We start from the raw sequence: 20,932 nt of genomic DNA on the forward strand, positions 1-20,932 counted from the left end.
CTAGATATTTAGTTTGTGCTATCCTGAAGTGGAAATATCGGAAACCCTTAAGGAATCCCCGCGAAGTCAAGTGTCCGAACGAAAGTTCGAATTTACATGGCACTAGTCCGCACCGTTCTCCTTTACGGATTTGAAACATGGTCGGTAAAACTACAGCATGAGAATACACTGAAAGTGTTTGAGCATACTTGTCTGCGAAGAATTCTCAGAGTACAGCTACGTGACCGTATCTCCAACGCGGATATACTTCGAATGTGCAATATTCAGAGAGATGTGGCGCTCACTATTAATAAACGCCGTTTGAAATGGTTGGGCCATGTATTACGGAAACCGCCAGAGTACCTGCCTCACCAAATACTTCTAGTTGAGCCTATTAGATCCTGGAAGAGACGCCAAGGAGGACAGAGGAAGAACTGGTGGAACCTGGCCAAGTCAGACCTTGAACCTATCGGGGGTTTCAGAAAGTTTGGTCACAGATGGTCGACTCAGTGGCTCGTTTTTGCAGAGCAGCTGGCAGAAGATTGAACAACATGGTCCAAAAATGTCTCCAAGATCATCGTTGCCGGGCGAGGTGGAAACGCCTGATTCCCGCCGCAAATACAAGAAAATACGTAATAAGAAGTGGAAATATGAGCGATGGTGTTTGAAAGTCTGGAAAACAGAATGCCGTTCATACGAAGAAACTGTACGCTCTCTATCTGAATAGGGCCCTTTTTACCATTAGCCCCTCATTATTGACTGAAAGTTCCAACTTAATACTCTAAGGCATTCCTGAGATACGCCGTTTTGATAACATGAATACACAAAGTGGTTTGATTTTTCTCAGTACTTTTCTCTCACATTCTGCGAAGTTTTTGCCTTCTTACTCTTAGCCTTAGCAGTAGTAAGACTCGTAAATGTTGTAGCAGGAGTAGCAGTATTCGTATTAGTAATAGAAGCAACAGTAGTTGCTAGATTAGTCTATCGGATCATTGTGTAAACCAATATGCATACATTTCCCGTAAGAAAATGGCAAAATGTTCTTTTTTCAAGATTAATGTGTTTTTTTCAAGTTTTGATTTCGTGCTTTGACTCCATTCCTCCCAAATAAGCTTCAGCATCTGCATTGAAACCGCAGTGGTTTCACATGGAATGTGACTATACCTCATTGTAAATCATGGGTATGACAGGCACTGGCAAGATTTATTGTTTAATATCTAAAATGATCAGTATGTTTTTGGAACTGTTTGAGAGGGAACAGACAAGTCCAGGAACAGAATATTATAAGATAAAACATTTAATTATCGTTTTTCACATGAGTGAGAAGACACTACGCTTTATTAAAGACAAGCTGGCAAGGAAATTATGGATATTGATACCCAAGAACTATTTTTAGTTGACAAGTATGATTGAGAAACAAGATTCAAGCTGTTTTGTGATAACGTCAATTTTGACTTTTTGGCTGATACCTATTTCCAGATGTCTGTCAACCTCTGTTCTGAATATTTTAATGTTAAATTGTTTTTTGTTTTTTTCGTCTCAACCGTCCTGAAATGATAAGGATATATCAGAAATCGATTTCCGCTGGTTCGCCTCATATCAAAAACCTGACACTCAAGATGTTAATCAAGAAACGCCAAAAGATTATTTGCGCTATGTAGAACTTAAGGACGGTCTTAGGTATACATGTAGTTCAGGAAAATCCTTAGAATGCGTGGGATTGAACCTGCGAACCTTCATTTAGAAGGGGACGCGTTGTCCAGTACGCCATCGCAAGGTGCAAGGAACTCGGGTTATTGGAGAAAATCATGACTTTATTTGTGTCAAAGACTTGGAAATTATGCAACTTAAAGTGAAAGAACTGATAGAACAATTTGAAACAGAAGGATTTAAGAGAGAAGAAATAGCTGTAATTGAAACTGGACAGTGGAAGGATGTGATAAAGCAAGTACTGCGTCTGGATATTAATGGGTAAGCAAATATAGTCTAATTACTTAAAGTTTTTATTTTCTACAATAAAAAATGGGAAGTGCACAGGATAGTGGCAGTTAGGGTTCCAAGCCGGCTTAAGGCGCTTTAATGTAGATTTGAGAAGATATATCGGTCTCCGTCCTGCACTGTTACCCAGGACCATTGCAATTTCTGATATGAAAACAATTTCAATTATTTATAGAATCTGATAGCTGGATAACTATCGTATCAACACTTGATTGACAAATTCAGACTAGTGAAGGGAGTTTGCCAATAAATGTAATATATACTTTGAATGGGGGGGGGGGAGGTTCTCAAGAATTTCAGTATCACTTTCGCCCGAATTGCGACGCTCATTAGTCTTTATAGTCGTTGCACTTTTAAGACAACTCCTGGGATCAGATTATATGAAAGTCGAATTGATCTCGAGAATCAATTTCAATCCAGGAACTCGGGTTATTGGAGTAAAGCCTGAGTTTATTTGTGTCAAAGACTCCAAAGTTATGCAACTTAAAAGTGAAAGAGGTGATACAACAATTTGAAACAGAATGATTTAAGAGAGAAGAAATAACTGTAGCAGCTATGCTACTTAAATATGTTACAAAACATAAAGAGAGCCAAATAAAATGCAATTTTCTAAAGAATTTCTCTTCTCTTAACAACTGAATCAAAGCAAGCTCGAAATTGTTAAAATATTTTTTATCCTAGCTCTATAAGCTGATGTGATAGCTAATTTTTACAAATGAATACACAAACATAACCAAAAAGCATGCAAGGATGTTCTACCCCCTCACACTTCCCCCTCCCTAATATAGCTAAAATACTGCAAATTTTATAGCTGGACGAGCTCTTTAATTTCATTTTGTTTAATTACAAATGTCAGCTTTGTTTTCTTTTTGCAAACCATTCCCATTACCCAGTAGATGTTGTGTTACTTCCCTCACCACCCCTGCTCCCCATACTCTCCTCCCACTTTGTTTTTTTTTAAGATATGCAAACTTAAACAAGCAAAAATTAAAGGAAAAGGTTAACAACCACTGTAACAATAAAAAACACTAAAATACACTTGAATTCACTGAAAAAGGAATACACTTTGTCAAGAGTTTTTAAAAAATCTCTTCGATTTTATACGTTTTGCTGTAACCATCTTCCGGCAAAATTTGTGGAGTATATTCTTTAAACTGCTGTGCTATTCTACTAAGTAACTGATCCCCATTAGTATAAACAATAGTAACTCTGGTTGTTACTCTGCTAATTGCTTCTATAAGATCATGGATCTTGAGATTATCTCGTGATTCCTTGTCATTGAAATGATTCATAATAGCTTGAATGATAAACTCTGTCCTCTTGAAACCTTTTGAACTCAATTCTTGAATAATTGTTTCTAGCTCCGTAAATGATTCCAAGTTTTGGTTAACACAAATAACACTAATTTTATCTTCCTTTCCTCGAAATGGAAAATTTCTTCTGTTAAAAAAAATTTACTGAATGAGGATCTTTAATTTCTTCATCGGAAATTCCTAAAGAACTGATAAGGCTCTTTGCCTCCGAAAAACACTTTCTCCATCCCTGGAATAAAAAAAGTACAATAAGTATAGTATAATAAGTATATGTAACAAGTATAATGGAATAAAAAAAAGTATAATAAAAGTATAATATAAGGATTCTTGCAAAGAGTGCAAGTGAAAATACAAATATAGTTCATAAAATAATAAAAAACTACTCAATGTTTAGGGATAATTCCCAATTATTTTTTCAATAACGTTCTTTATTTTGACGACCTTTGCTAGATTGCAACTACCGTTGCAACAATAAAAACAACCTACTATGATTTGAAAAAAAGAATATTTTGTAATTTGATTTCAAGTTTCTAAGCCCTATATGGACAATTGTGTCCATTAGTTTAAAGTTTGATTGTCCATTATTCTAACTTTATTATATTAAAAGTTCTAATTAATTGTTAGTGATTCAAATTTATGTCAGATCACTACCCTTGTCTTTTAGTGCTCTGGTCGGTGATTTTGGCTCTTCTTCTAACTAGCTTCCGAAAAACCAATCTATATTTTATCTTAATGACTGGGATAGGAAGTCTCCAGATCTTTTCCAGAATGTGTCCAATCATGTCCTCGCAAAATTTGTATTCAGTTCGATTTGTTGATGCAGAGATCAAGAAAGAATATGCGTTATTCTCGAGTTAGGCTGAACATTTATCGTATTGAACTTACTCATGCCCTAATTCTTGCAAAAATTAGGTGAGTAAAAGTTAGAACTGAAGAGCCCGGCTGGTCAACTGATTATAATTTGCAAAATGGTTGCTTTTTTGCTAAGTTTTGGATTTCAGTTTGGATTGAAGCGGATAAACCACTGCGATGGGTGACGAATTACACTTGATGGCATAAGATAAGATAATATCTAGTTTCAAAAGACTATCACTAGCTCTCTAGAGCCGAATTCGCTTTATATGTCAGTAAAAGTTAAGAAAAAAAATTCAAATCAGTACATAAGTCAAACACTTAAAATTAAAAAGAAATTAAAAAGGCAAAATCATCAAAGAATTGAGTAACGTCGCACTCTGTGCCTACTAGAAAGCTGAATAACAGAGGCAGACCTTCTGTGGACTTGTTACTTCCGTTAAACCGGTACTCCGGTACGAAATGGTTGCTTTTTTGCTAAGTTTTGGCTTTCAGTTTGGATTGAAGCGGATAAACCCCTGCAACGTGTGGCTGCTAAAACTGTATATTTATACTAAACTCAGGTAAACCGCACGATGGGTGGCTACTTACACATGGGTAAGTAGGGTAATTGGCTACTTACACATGGGTAAGTAGGGTAATTGGCTACTTACACATGGGTGGCGAATCACATTTGATGGTATAACGTCACACTCTGTGCCTACTAGAAAGCTGAATAATAGAGGCAGACTTTCTGTGGACTTTTTACTTCCGTTAAACCGGTACTCCCCTCTAGCTTGTTCGAACTAAACAATCATTAATCAGCCATGAGAGTGAACTCCTGTGTTTATATTAGTGAGTATCTACTATACACACAAGGTGAACCTACTGATTACTCTAACGATCAGTCAGAGTGATTATTTGCTTCATCGTACGAAAAGATAGGTTCTTGTGTAAAAAAAAAAAAATCAGTTCCTAGGTTTATCCTGTCTTAGAGAGACAAGGACTTATTCATTAAACAGTTAATAAACAAAAAAAAATGGTTAGCCTTCTACCTGCCGTAAAAAGCAAACCCTGTCCGAGGGGGAGAAAGAGAATACAAAATACATAAAATAAAAGAACACTAGGTCTCCGACACCACTAATACCACCACACTCAACTTTATATTAAAAAAAAAAAACATGATTACTTTACTTTTCCTCGGTGAACTACATATCATCATAACCCCCACAATAAATTAAATAAACGAATGAACCAAAACTCATTATCTAAAAAAAGCAGTTCCTTAATGGTTCTTCGAAATGTAACAGGGTAAATCCAAAAGTAATCCAAAAATGTAATGTGCAAGTAATCCAAAAATAAACCACAATACATAAAACTCACGGACCCTAAAGGTTGAATATCCTGCAGTAATCAAAAAATAAACCACAATACATAAAATTCACGGAGGCTAAAGGTTGAATATCCTGCAGTAATCCAAAAATAAACCACAATACATAAAATTCACGGAGGCTAAAGGTTGAATATCCTGCAGTAATCCAAAAATAAACCACAATACATAAAATTCACGGAGGCTAACAACTGGCAAAGTTTTCAAGGTTGGATAAAATTCCCGATCAGATTGACGAGGAGGAGTCCCTGCTAAAAGCTTAACTGCGCGATTTTATAGAACTCTTATTGGTTTAAGGAATTGGTTTAAGGATAGATGGAAAAGTGGAGAGCCAAATTCTCGAACAATAAGTATATACGGGTGGATAAGAGAAAAATAAAGATGGCAGAGAAGAGTTTTAAGAAAAAAAATGTTTGAGTTTCTTCATTATACCTAGATTTTTAGCCAGAATTTTACTAGTTAAAGCTCCGTTTTATAACTCATCCATGGGTAAAAATCTGGCGATTGTGAAAAAATGACAAAATTAGACTTACTTATGTTTATCCGTAGTTTATTTACCCTCATTCCACGTTACAATTTTATCAACTGATTCCCTCATTGACTTCTCAGGCAGCTGCGCTGTCTTAGCTGAGGTAGCTACTGTTGTATCATCAGCAAAAAGCAAAATTGTTTCATTAGTGCATTGAACCATTAGTTCATTTATTCTGTAGCAAAAATTATTTATAGCCGGAGACTTTAATTTTAATTTGTCTGAAACTGATTCTCAGGCGTCTCCACATACTACTTTGTAGTACCGCATATCACATACTACATACTACCCGCTTTTTCGTCACCGTCCTCAGCTGACATTCCAGAAGCTGAATGGTATGCATATTACGAATCTGAGTATACTGCCCCTGATCCCATCATAGAGCAATCTTATGAAGTAGCTGTGGATCAGTTTCTGGATGCTAAGCCTGATCAAGATTTTACGGTCAGTGCCCGTTCTGTCGAAGATGCCATCCAAAAATTAAAATGGAAACGTTCATCTTATGTCAACCAAGTTAGTGCAATTCATTTGAAATACGGGGGAAAACTTCTTATATCCCATCTATCTCTGCTTATGCAGATGATTTTTACTCAGGCTATGGTTCCTCCTTCTTTTTGCATCGGAGATCTGATTCCTATATCTAAAAAAGGGAAATATGAAATCCACAGTACATCATTTGCCCTGTTACTGTAGCTACATTCCTTTGCAAGTTCTTTGAACTACTATTTATTAGGGAACTTGAAAAAGTTTGCTTTACCCCTTCATACGAGTTCGGATTTAAGCAAGGTACCGGGTGTGTCGACGCTTTAACCGCTATTGCAAATTTCCTGATTGATGCAAAGTCGTCAGGAGAAAGTCTTCTTTTGGGTGGGTATTATGTTAGACGTGCATTCGACTCTCTTGTCCATACAGCAATGCTTCTAAAAGCTGGTAAACGTGGATTGAATCTGTTCATCATTCATTCTCTTTGGGATTTATATTCAAGACTGCGTATCCACCTAAAACTACCCCCAGAAAAAGATATGCCCCAATTACATGTAGACAACTTATCTCAGTTAAGAAAGAGGCCTGTCAAGGAGCTATCCCCACTCCCAACCTTTTTAATAACTGTGCTGGAAGCACAAGATCCGTGCCCACCTTTACTGATTTTTTCCTCTGTAAACCTTTCCTTGATATGATATGATATGCTGATGACATCCTACACCTTAGTCGAACTCTTCAATGTATCACCGAAATTTTTGGAACCCTTGAAGTGGAATGTCAGAAAGTTGGGCTTGATTTCAGCTCCTCCAAATCTGCTATTGTCCTGATTAACTGGAAAACAGATTTCTCCACCCCTTCCATCACACTTGGATCTAGCTCTGTTCAACCTATAGATCACCTTATGCATCCAACACACCCGAAAACTTCTTTTTGAACAAATCAGACGTAGAATCTCAGCAGCTTCAGCTTCCATTGTATCTTGTAAACTTCAATTCAACTGAGCTCTTCTAGCAAGTCTAGACAATGTTGCAATTCGACTTCCTTAACACATAATTTTTTTTAGCTATGTTTTGTAACTCCTGCATTTTAATATTTTTCCATACTTTCATTATTTTCTCAGGTTTAAGGATGTCTAGTTCCCCCCCCCCTCTTTGGTGCTTCTGGGGTTTTGAAGGCTAACATTTAGTTCAACTTCTTTAGCGTATCAAGTTTTAATGATTTACTTTTCATCTTTATTAGATTTTAAGTTATTATTTTTTGTTCTCTGTTTTAAGATTTGGGCTTATTTTTAAGGGGAAATGTCTACACCCCCTCTTAGGCTCTGGCCCTTCTAAGGTAAGCGCCCGATATACAATTCAACTTTTTGTTAAGCTCATACTTTTGATCGTTATTCGGCTCTGGTTCTTCTGTGTTTTGAGGACTGACATACCGTTCGATTTCTTCAAAAACATACTTTTTTTTGTTATATTTTGAAATTCTTATATTTTAGAACTGGTTTCATATTTTTTATTATTTTCTCAGATGTAATGGATCCAGTGCATGAAAGAAATTTCAAATTTGAGGGCAGAGTTGCAAAGCAATAAAGGTTGCTACCAATAAGGTGTTACATTGGCGTAGGGAGCCAATAAACTTGGAGTGGACTTGTCTCAGATTTTGGGAATTTGTCTTAGGCAAGTTTTTCTATATTTTGACACTTTTAACAAAATTATTTTCCGTATTTTCAGATTTGTTTCGTATTTTTGGTTATTTCCTTGGGTTTAATGGATCCAACAAAAAGATTCAAAATTTCAAAATTGAGGACAGAGTGGCACAACACTAGAAGGGTGCTTCCGGGCAGGTGTTACACAGGATAAAATAATGTTTTAAAAGATAATTTTTCTGTGTTTTAAGCTTTGATCTTCTGTTAAGGAGAAGTAACTATGCCACCCTCTTGGGTCCTGCTGGGGGTTTAGGGGCCAAGATACCATTCAACTCTTTTTTTTTTTAGCACATTTTGACCGTTCTATTGAAAAAACAAAAACAAAACACTACCATCCGCATAGAATTTTCCTGTCATCTCCCAGAATCTCATCTTAGATACTTGTCCAAATATGCAGGACTAAGTCTCCCAGAATCTCATCTTAGATACTTGTCCAAATATGCAGGACTAAGTCTAACCCAGTGTCTAATGCAAATATCTCGAGAAGGATGTTTCTTGGAATTCACTATAGAAAGAACGTATCCTCCTTTTTGGCCATTCCATGATGACTAATATGATATGCAGAAACAGCCCCCACTCCCCAAATTTCTCATTATTCAGATTATGAAACAACATATTGAACCCATATCTTGTATCCTCTGAGATTGAACACCAGTTAATAACCAAAACAAAATATCTATTTTCCCATTATCTTCATCAGTCTTACTTTGAAGTGGGAAGTAGAAACTAACAAAAAAAGTGAATATCACAATTAATACTAATGAATCAAATATAAACATATTACTACAACCAATATCTAACGACATTAGTAAAATATACAAAGTGCAACGACTGTAAAGACTAATGAGCATCACAATTCCGGCAAAAGAAAATTCTTGAGAACATCCCCCCCCAAATTCAAAGAGTATCTTATATTTATTGGAAAAATCCCCCCACTAGTCTGAATTCGTCAACCAAATGTTGATAAGATAGTTATTCTTGAAGTTGTAACATTACAAAATCCAGTTATCAGATTCTTTAAATAATTGGAATTGTTTTCATATCAGAAAAAGCAATGGTCCCGGGTAACAGTGCAGGACGGAGACCGATATATCTTCTCAAATCTACATCATAGCACCTTAAGCCGGCTTGGAACCCTAACCACCACTATCCTACCCACTTCTCATTTTTTATTGTAGAAGATAAAAACTTCAAGTAATTAGGCTATATTTGCTTACACATTCATATTTAGACGCAGTACTTACTTTATCACATCCTTCCACTGTCCAGTTTCAATAACAGCTATTTCTTCTCTCTTAAATCCTTCTGTTTCAAATTGTTGTATCAGTTCTTTCACTTTAAGTTGCATAGCTTCTGAGTCTTTGACACAAATACACTCAGGCTTTTCTCCAATAACCCGAGTTCCTGGATTGAAATGGATTCTTGAGATTAATTCGACTTTCATATAATCTGATCCCAGGAGTAGTCTTAACAGGGTGTATGTACTACATGTATACCTAAGACCATCCTTAAGTTCTTCATTACACATATAATCTTTTGGTGTTTCTTGATTAACATCTTGAGTGTCTGGTTTTTGATATGAGGTGAACCAGCAGAAATCGGTTTTCTGATATATCCTTATCATTTCGAGACGGTGGAGACAAACAAAAACGAAAAAATGATTTAACATTAAAATATTCAGGACCGAGGTCGACAGACATCTGGAAATGGGTATCAGCTGAAAAGTCAAAATTGATGTCATCACAAAACAGCCTAAATCTTGTTTCTGAATCATATTTGTCAACCAAAAATAATTCTTGGGTATCAATATCCATAATATCCTTGCCAGGAATGAATTTGATTAGTTTTGGAATTTCTTCTGTTTCGTTTATGTTTTGTCTTTCTTTTTTTACAGCTCACAAAAATATGTCTTTAACAAAGCATAGTGTCTTCTCACTCATGTGAAAAATGATAATTATATCTTTTATCTTATAAGATTCTGTTCCTGGACTTGTCTGTTCTCTCTCCAACAGTTCCAAAAACATACTGATCATTTTAGATATTGAACAATAAGTCTTGCCAGTGCCTGCCATACCTGTGATATACAATGAGGCATAGTCACATTCAATGATAGCTTTCAGTGTGAATGTTAAGAAAATTCCTGCAACATCTTTTTGTTTGTACATTTTGATTTCCTTCTTTTTATGCTTTTGGTTTAAATATATCTCCACATTTAGTTCTGGGATCAGTATATTGCAGTGATGTGCCAAACCATAGAACCTGAAAACGAGATACTGATATTATAAAGAACAATAAATCACTGGAGGAGGAATCACTGCTGTTTCAAGGCAGATACTGAAGCTTATTGGGGAAGAAATGCGGTCATTGGCCAAGTCAAAGCACGAAATTAAAACTTGAGAAAAAAACACATTAATCTTGAAAAAGGACATTTTGCCGTTTTCTTACAGTAAATGTGTGCACTTTGGTTTACCCAATGATCCAACAGACTAATCTAGCAACTGCCGTTGCTTCTATTACTAATACGAATGCTGCTACTCCTGATATTACTAGTCTTACTACGTTAAGACGTTACTTACGAAGTTAATTTTTTACTAGTCTTACTAAGGCTAAGAGTAAGAAGGCAAAAACGTTGCAGAATGTGAGAGAAAAGAACTGAGAAAAATCAAAACACACTCAACATGCATGTTATCAAAACGGCGTATCTCAGGAATACCTTAGGGTATTAAGTTGGAAATTTCAGTGAATAATGAGGGGTTCATGGTAAAAAGGGCTGTATTCAGATAGAGAGCGTACATTTCTTCAAATGAACGGAAAATTGGAACTTTCAGTGAATAATGAGGGGTATGATCAATTTTCACCTATGGTTTAAAATATATGATAACAAGGTACCGATTAACAAGTCCACTGGGGAACTTACCGAGAAACTTTATTTTTCTAAGAAATGCAAGCTTTAGTCTATGCCAGATCAAATTAATTGAATATCTTATAGAGCTGTACTATATACAGAACATGTGAACAAATCATGGTAAAAAGGGCTCTATTCAGATGGAGAGCATACAGTTTCTTCATATGATTGGCAAATTCTGTTTTCCAGACTTTCAAACACCATTGCTCACATTTCCTAATATTACCACTTCAGGATAGCACAAACTAAATATCTAGAAATTTCATTATCAAACAGTTCGTGGAAACGAACTGTAGTAAGGAGCGACCCGGCTCAATAGTAACCAAAACTCTAAAAAATGGAATTTTGATACCAATAGCTACATCAAAAGAATCGCATTTTAATGCTGGTTTTAAATATATAAGTGTCATCAAGTTTAGTCTTACCCATCAAAAGTTGAGAGCCTGAGAAAATTTGCGTTATTTTAGAAAATAGGGGGAAACGCCCCCTAAAAGTCATAGAATCTTAACGAAAATCACACCATCAGATTCAGCGTATCAGAGAACCCTACTGTAGAAGTTTCGAGCTCCTATCTACAGAAATGTGGAATTTCGCATTTTTTGCCAGAAGGCAGATCACGGATGCGTGTTTATTTGTTTTGTTTTTTTTTTTCCAGGGGTGATCGTATCGACCCAGTTGTCCTAGAATGTTGCAAGAGGGCTCATTCTAACGGAAATGAAAAGTTCTAGTGCCCTTTTTAAGTGACCAAAAAATTGGAGGGCACCTTACTTTCAGTTGAAAAAACGTGTCTTTTTTATTTAATTAAAAAGAAGAATCATAGAAAAAACATTCCCTATTACAAAACATGAACCTGCTGGCTGTCATGGAATAACGGAATGCGGCCCTCATGGAATCCAAGGATAGGGCTCTCATAAAAGTGCCTCTGGGGATGCTACTCGTTACGTGGCACAAAAGAATTTATTAATTAAAAAGAATTTAATAATTTTTAGAATTTACGGCATAAATCAGCGTTTCTCCGGTTCCTGTGTATGAGCAGCTGCTAGGTTGTCTTTCTTCAGCGACCATCAGTAGTCCACCATATCATGACTGCATCTCAACTTTCCTGTTACCTATCCTTCATTTTGCGCATGTCCTGATGGGACCTTTCTCTCTGCTCGTGGCTCATCGCTCCAAGGTTTCCAGGAAACTTCTCCATGTCTGAGAACAGGAAGTACATCTTTATACTCATCAAACACCAAAGTTTTGGAAGGCCTCTATCATGGTACTGACGATTATAGCGTGGTTTACTGCCTTTGTATTCCCCCAGCAAGTTGTCACCCACTGCAAAACAGATTTCCTTGCAGCACACTCTGGCGTGTTCATTAGGTTTTCTAACTATGTGTCCTTTATGAGCTGTCGTTTCTGTGGGCCATCGAAAATGCCGGCCTTTGGCTTCTCAATTGTCAGTGGAGGAAAGGCTCGGCACAGGTGGCTGAAGCACCTCCCATCCTTGTCCAGAGCGTGCGTGAGCTGCTTCATCAATTCAAGCTTCATGTGTAGTGGTGGGACCAATATTTTCTCCCGGTCAATAATAGGTTCGTTTATGATGTTTATTGCCCCAGGTACTAACTTCTCTGGCGCCGGTCACTCATTCTTTACATAGTTCGGGGTGTTTCAACTGTTTACTGGTATACCTTTACGGCGATACCACGACAGTATACAAGGTCTTCCTCCTGACAAAAGTGGCCCATTTAGACCTCATACCTTCTACGAAAGAAAGGTGATAGACACGTCCTCACCAAGTGGATTTTTCACTTTGAGTCTGGAGGCCAAGAGCTCGGGGAAAGTCTTCGACAAGCTGAGATCCCGAACAAGAGCATTAAGCTCGCATTGTGGAGAGAGCGGCAGACCATCTTTTGCTTTATACTCCTCATCCGTATACCCTCCCTCGTATGCACCGGTGGCCCAGTCGTCGCTGTCAGGAAGGTCTCTGAAAGCTGGTACAGGAATTTATTCGCTATGAGCAACTGAACAGCAGGATGACAGAAGGTCGGTGGAGATCCCAAACCAGAGCATTAAGCTCGCATTGTGGAAAGAGCAGTAGACCATCTTTTGCTTTATACTCCTCATCCGTATACCCTCCCTCGTATGCACCGGTGGCACAGTCGTCGCTGTCAGGAAGGTCTGTGAAACCTGGTACAGGAATTTATTCGCTATGAGCAACTGAACAGCAGGATGACAGAAGGTCGGTGTACTGAAGACTGTGTTGACTCTTCCGGCTGATGCTGGTAGTATCGATGGCGCAAAAGTAATAATCCGATGTATAGTCTAACGGCTCCCTCCGAACAATTGAAATCCCAGCCTTGAGCGAAGTTTTCACATCCTTCGTCCACTGCCACAAGTATTCCAAGCACGTCTTGCACACTGTGCACGGTATCCAAGACTTATCTTGGTCACCTAGTTTGACTTCAAAGTAAGCCTCGTGGGCGTGTTTCACAAATCCTGTGATGTTCCTTCTGTCCACTGGCAGCGTGTAGTCTCTACAGATATAGCAGAAAACGTCAAGATCATTCCTGCATGACCGTCGCGCGGAAGCCGTATCAATCACGTGAAAGAAACGGATAAATGCACGTTAATGTCAGGCAATGAAATTTAGAATCAATTTGATTGGCTAAGGCTTAATCAAATAAACTTCCAATCACGCATACACGTGTGCAGCTATTTTAAAAAAATAGCATAATGTTGTAATTCAATATATTCTTCAAGGAACATATGATTGAACCTAAGACACATGGTAGTAGCATGTGTATAGCTAGTCAGGTACCCCAATGCCTTTATTTAAGAAATTTGACCTGATAGTGCACAATGAATCTGATATTCGGACTTTACACCAAAATTAGTCTAAATCCGTTGAGAAACCCCTGGCGATATTTTGGCTGTTACCCAGTGTTATCTTCATTCTGTTTCACGGATTTGCGATAAGGCAACTATTACAAACAAAGCCAAACCCTTCGATTTTTTCTTTTATTATTATTATTTGAAATCTCCAAGAGATATAAATACTCTTTCGTGTTTTGTGTTAGCATCTATTTTATATTGTATAGTTATCTCTATACTATATATCTTATACATCTATTTTATTCTCTATAGTATCTATACTGACGGTTTACCTCTAGATGTCTTTGCCTCTCTTTCCGGAAGCTCACTGAGGGATTTTTTTCCATTATAATATTTGATCCAGTAATTATTTTTTTATTTCATTATTTTTTTTTTGTCTGATAGAACAAAAATGTTTGGTTTCATTAATGTAATGTATTTATTTAGTTTTAATTTATTTTAGTATACTATTTAAACTTATCTATTTGTTTTAATTTTTTATAAAGTTTGTATTTATTTTAACATCCGTTTAATTTTTAATTCATTAATTATTTTATTTAAAATAAACTTAATTCAATCGATAATAATTTTATTTTAGTTCTTTATTTTTTCGTATTCCGACAACACTCAAGATTATGGATGCATTTATTGGAGCTTGTAAAAAATAGAACTGTTAGTCCATTTGGCGAGGGGTTTTTAATATTATTTATTTATACGAGGGTCATTCGCAACCATTTTGTGGAACTTCAATTATGAACGTAAATTGTATCACAATCTAACAAAACGAAAAAATCACAAAGAAGAGAAAAGGAGGATAATAACAGCCAGTGAAAAATAGAAGAAAACTATGTAAATATTTCAGTCGTAACCTCCGCTTGACCGTCTTCAGTGCAGAATAAAATAATAAAAATACAGATAAGAGTCCGCAGGGCAATATAAAAAAACACTAGACTCAAAAGAAGACCTTCTCCAAGCAACGATAAGTTACCGTTTCAACAACCTCAAACATCAAGTGATATTAATGAAAATCATCAGATTCCGCATATCAGAGAACCATATTGTAGAGGTTTCAAGGTCCGATGTACAAAAATGTGGAATTTTGGAATTTTTCCAGAAGTAAGATCACCAATGAGTGTTTACTTGTTTGTTTTTCCTAGGGGTGATCGTATCGAACCAGTGATCCTAGAAGATGGGAAATAGTGACCAAAAATATTGGACGGCGGCTACTTTTCCCCAAATGTCATCTGATCAAAATTTTAAGACAGTCATTTTGTTCAGAATAGTTAAAGGATTTAATAGCTATGTCTTTGAGGATGACTTGCCCCTCACAGGCCTCGTGGAAGGGTTCCAAGCTATAAACTTTGCCCGTTGTTTGCTTACAGTATTGGCTGTTGGAAAGCGTACAAATATTTTTTGGGGAGGGGGAGGATTTTTCTAGGTTAAGAAGAGGATCTTTTCGTAAGAAAATTTTTCGCGGTTAAGGGAATTTTCCATGAAGGGGAAGCAAGATTTCCCGGTATTATTTAAAAACGATCGAAAATTAGATTTTTGACCAATATTAAAACTCAAAACGAACACAAATTACTATATAAATCGGCGGGTTGCCCCCTCCTCAATACATTGCTTTTGTAAAACTTTTAAAAAAGATTATTATTCTAATTAAATGGCCCTTGGGTTTCAGGAGTCATTCTTAAATAACTGGAACAAAAAGTCAAAATTCCGCTTAAAGACCATGGTATTGAGGAGGGACAACCCCTTCATATACGTAATAATATCTGTTCGTTTTAAGTTTTAATGTCACTCCTTACTTTCAGTTAAAAACTTTAGTAAAAGCTCAGTTAAAATCCCGGCTCAATAGTAGCCGAAATTCTAAAAAAAAAAACAGAGTTTCGATACCAATATATACATTAAAAGAATCGGATTTGTCTGCAGATTTTCATCAAGTTTAGTCTTACCCATCAAAAGTTACGATCTTGAGAAAATTTGCCTTATTTTTGAAAAAAGGGGAAACATCCTCAAGTCATAGAATCTTAATAAAATCACACCATCAGATTCATCATATGAGAGAACACTACTGTGGAGGTTTCAAGCTCCTATCTGCAAAAATATGGAATTTTGCATTTTTGCCAGAAGAAAGATCAAAGATGCGTGTTTATTTGTTTTTTTCACCAGGGGTGATCGTATTGACCCAGTGGTCCTAGAATGTCATGAGAGGCTCACGAGAGGCTCTAAGGGAAATTAAAAGTTCTAGTGCCCTTTCTAAGCGACCAAAAAACTGGAGGGCAACTAGGCCTCTCACGCTCATTTTCCCCCAAAGTCACCGGATCAAAATTTTGAGGTAGGCATTTTGTTCAGCATAGTCGAAAAATCTAAAAGCTTAATCCCCTACAGTTCCCGGGGGAAGGGCTGCGGGGTGAGGACTCAACGCTCTGCTCTTTACGCTAAAGTTTGACTCTTTCTCATAACTCTTTTTTTAAGAAAATAAAAGACTTTAGCGTAAAGAGCAGAGCGTTGAGGAGGCGATGGCCCCTTTCATATATAGAATCATTTCTGTTTATTTCAAGTTTTAACGTCGCTCCTTACTTTAAGTTAAAAAAAAACTTGCTTTTTCTTTTATTTAATTACAAAAGATTTGATAGTGCAGTTGTAACACACTTCAATTAAATTTGGTGAGTCAGGTTCGAATCTTAATCATCACAAATTTTTGTCCACGGAAAGACTAAAGAATTTTTAGTCTCAACAAACTGCATATTTTTAGAATCTATTGACATTAGTGAAAATAAGGGGTGCAAAACGGACTGGGTTTTACGTAAACTAATCTTCTAACTCGTCTTCTTCGACTCACTGACTTTTTTTTCATTTATGCATTTACAGCTTGTATCAACGTGATATAAGGTTTTATTTTATACCCCTCTCCCTCTGTCTTTTTCCATTAATCGCATAAACTTCATTTTAATTCTTAGACACGATTTTTTATATTTTCCTAATTTTTGTTAAATTTGTATTGACCATTTTTACGCTTGATTGATATATTTTAACTTTTGTCTTGTTGTATTGGTTGTTGCTTTGTTTTGATTTCTTTTAGTGGGAATCTAAATCAACTTCAGCTCTAATAGGGCTGGTCATACCTTTTTGAAATAATAAATATTATTTTATCTTAATCAGAAATTCACTTTTGATTAAAATCATTTATGTTGCTTAGATAGTCAACATGGGAATGTCCACTTAAAATCTCCGTCCGAAAGTATTCCAAGTAGGCTACTTCAATTACTTTTCTTTAGTTACTTCCTTTTTAGTTACTTTCCCTTTAGAAATATTAGTGAAACAAAGAGAAACAAAAATGATTTAAAAGTATTTTTTTGAAAATACAAATATAATAATAGATAATATTTTATCCGAATCTGTTTTGCATCTCTCGTTTTTGCGTATATTCATAAATTCTTGAGAAAGAAAAGTATTTTCAACTTCTTAGTCGATTTTGAAAACAAATTAAAAAAACAATATATGCATATTTACTATTTTCTTCCACATTACCTAACAAATTGTGCCTTCACAGCTCCAAATCGAGATAAGAAAGAACTTCTGGACGTCATTTTAGTAAGAACTGAAAACGAAGTTCAATAGAACTACCTAACAGGGCAAAAATAGAAGCGGCGCCGTATCCAGCGGGAGAGGCTACCCGATATGAACCCCACCCCCAAAATTTTCGTCTAAATTGTACAATAGTAACAAAATGCATGTAAATAAATTTGCGTTGTGTTTCCCAAACCTTATTCGCCCCCCCCCATCACCTCGAATAAAATTTCTGGATACGGCCCAGTGCATTTGTATCTCATGGAAAATGTAGTAGTCTAGTCTAAAAGGGGTGGAAGATCGTATTGACATTCAGAACGGTGTGGCTCAGGAAAAAAAAATCAGATCGCTATTTACTACTGCTACTAACAACTCACCGCGGCACTAAGCCGCCTGAGGCCAACACAGCTAGGCACAATCATCCTACATCCTAATCTATTCAGAGCCTCCCTCTTTAGACCCTCCCAGAAAGTTACTGTTTCCCTTAAATATTTCTTTATGACATCCTCCCACCCCAACCGTGAACTTATCTGATCGTTTATAACTAAAATGCAGAAAACCTAAATAAAAACGCAAGTGTACAACTATTTGAAAATTTGTGATTAGACACAGACTTGAGAGCGGGTTTCCAAGAAAATATTTGCATACGTGACTGTCCAAATACTGAAAATAAGAAAACTTAATTCCAGAACATTCTGCGTATGAAAACAACCCTGCCATTTAGTTTGCTGCATATGAACGTTGTGTTCTTTCAACTTCCTATTATCCTTAATCTACAAGGATATCTACCATAAAATTTTATCGATGTCAAATATAAACCCGAATTTATATGCAATGTTTACTAAATGTTATCACTGTGCAGAAATCTTACATCTAGCTTGTTAGTTCAGTTTTTAACAGCTTGTATTAAAATGGAGCGGTAACGAGTTTCAGCCTCAAAAATCTAGTTTTTAGACATAATGTATTCTTCTTAACAAGATCTATTTATTCCCAACCCATTTTCTACTCTGTTGATGCGTTTTCTGTCGGTAAGTTTTCAATGGTTGCAACTTTACAATTTTTGAAATTACTAAAAATTACACCCTAAGTGTAACTTTCTTTTCGGGTACAATTTTTCAAAGGACCAAATTTTCTTGTCATTGTTTATAAATATAAAGATTGTTTGGCAGCATAGCACAGAAAGTAACAAAGTAAAATCACGTGTGCTAAGAGACAGCAGCAATAAATTTGAACAGAATTGCGAAATGCTTGTGAGATACAACTCGAAGCTACACGACGCGAGTTGTAAATGATGACAATTGAGAACCTGTTCCTAGAGTTTATTAAAATAAGTTTCAGTAAATGATCAAAGTAAGATAGCTACTAAAACCATATTTTACGACTTAACGCAGCGCCGATGATTTTTTCTCAGCTGCATCATAGACAAATTTGCAACTTCTCTGTTTAAATACAAGTAATAAATTTAAATATGAATAAATAAATCAGCAATAAAAGTATTTTAAGTGGGGATGAACTTATTTGCTAGTCCCTTGAATAAGTTACCGCAAGGAGGCTTCATGATAACATCTCCTGCAGGACAAATCCTGCAGGACATCCTGCAGGACAAAATTTTGTCCTGCAGGATGTCACAGAACAGGCTTTTGTCCAGGAGGCAACGGATTCATATGGTCTCCGATTTGCCGTGATTTTTTACGATTTATCCTATAATTTTTTAGCCTCCTCATATAATGAGCCCCTTTTTTGTGTGTCTGTGGCCTTATTTATGACCTTTCAGAGAATCCAGAGTTCAGACAGATTAGAGTTCATTTATTGAACACGAAATTTACACAAAAAGCACGTATCTCCCCCCCCCCCTCGAAAGGCTCCAAAGCCAGGAAAAGAGAGAAAAAAGAAGAACTAAATATAAAATTAATCATAAAATGATCCGTAGCCTATAACTCACTAATGACTTAAGGACCACACAACGCAATTAAACTGCAAAACTCAAATGTTGCCAAAACATAATTATAATAATTAAAATACACCAGAAATATATCAAAATAATAAATAAGAATTTTACAATTTACCACCTTCATTATGATACTATAAGCTAAACTCTTCTGAAAGAAAATTTTCAAAAGTCCAAAACGGATGACTATCTCGTGCCCCAGCTGGTATCAAATTCCATACCTTTGGACTTGCAGTTACCGGATTAAAGTCGGACCGAACGCACCGCGTAGAAGGAATTCTTACAACAGTAGAATTTCCAAGGGCATATAACGAAAAATTATAAACAAAAGAGAGACTCTTGAAAACAGATGGCAGTTGTCCGCGGAATAAAGAAAAAGCAAAATATGCACAGGATGCGAGATATACAAGATTTAGAAGAGGTCTGATTAAAGAAGTATTTGTCTCTTTAATGTTTTTCTGGCCATTTCGTGCACAGAAGAAAGCGAACCTGCAGAAAACGGAAAGGTAGACATCCATATTAGCGCACGATAAAACACACGGTTGAACCAATGAAGCAAAATAAGTTTCAGAATAAGACCAGAAAATGAGCGCTCAAGCTTCCAAACAACATGAGATTTCTAGCTACCTTCAGCTTAATCGTATCATTATGGCTATAAACGATAGATTTTCATCTCCCAAAATTCCCAAGAAACGTGCAAAACCATAAAATCTAGAGATGGATCCTCTGGACTCCAAATTTCTTTTATACTAGAGCAAGATTGAAAAACTCTAGAAAAAAGAAGCTTTGATTGGAAACATTTAATATAAGATGATTCACCTCAAACCACGACACAACACGGTGGAAAATCGCCAAGATGCTGTTGAGATGCCGACCCCTTCTACTTTCTCCACAGTTAATTTTTTCACTCCCCAATTTCTTAAAAGACTCGGTGTCATCCACGGATGAAGCGACTCGAGATCTTTTAGATCGGGATTGGAGTGGCAGAGAACATTAAGAATAGCAGTCTTAATTAATTCATAATATATATTAAAACACCAATTCTGATCAGATTCGAATTCCACTTCAACCCAAGACTGTTCATTCAATCTAAATTGAAAAAAGGTCAATGAGAGCGAGAATCAAACCTACTAAATGTGAAATCAGAAGAACCAGGCAGCGGAAGAATCGATAAGATAGGAAAGTTGTCCGAAATAGTGCTAACTACCACTGAATTATGGAGAAGATCGTGAAGAGAAAGGGAAGAAAAGATGTTGTCAATGAGAATCGCTGTCGTTTCGGTGACTCTTGTATATTGGTGTTCAACCTGAAAGCATAATAGAAAGAAAATTCAGTGACAAGGAACTCAAGTTTAAGTTGAAATCGCCCATAATCACAACCTCTCAAGTTTAAGTTGAAATCGCCCATAATCACAACCTCACACTCTTG

General features: G+C 36.3%; 2 protein-coding genes across 2 annotated transcripts in view; one reads left to right on the top strand and one right to left on the bottom strand.

Annotated features, from left to right (window-relative positions):
- Positions 1-20,932, top strand: part of LOC136026915 (uncharacterized) — a 182,479-nt gene that overhangs the window by 49,975 nt on the left and 111,572 nt on the right. The gene's annotated exons all lie outside the window — the stretch shown is intronic.
- LOC136026918 (uncharacterized) lies at positions 1,619-17,270 on the bottom strand. Its single transcript, XM_065703751.1, has 2 exons — positions 9,467-17,270; positions 1,619-3,519 (listed from the first exon to the last, which is right to left on the bottom strand). The coding sequence occupies exons 1-2, from the start codon at positions 9,994-9,996 to the stop codon at positions 3,471-3,473; spliced, it is 579 nt and encodes a 192-aa protein (XP_065559823.1). The 5' UTR covers positions 9,997-17,270; the 3' UTR covers positions 1,619-3,470.

Source organism: Artemia franciscana, chromosome 5, assembly GCF_032884065.1.
Source record: "Artemia franciscana chromosome 5, ASM3288406v1, whole genome shotgun sequence".
NCBI lineage: Eukaryota > Metazoa > Arthropoda > Branchiopoda > Anostraca > Artemiidae > Artemia > Artemia franciscana.

Coding starts and splice junctions, on each gene's coding strand:
- LOC136026918 (XM_065703751.1), bottom strand. CDS start 9,996: ATGATTCAGAAACAAGATTTAGGCTGTTTTGTGATGACATCAATTTTG. Junction 3,520..9,466: donor CAGTGGAAGGATGTGATAAA/GTAAGTACTGCG, acceptor TTTTTATTCCAG/GGATGGAGAAAGTGTTTTTC.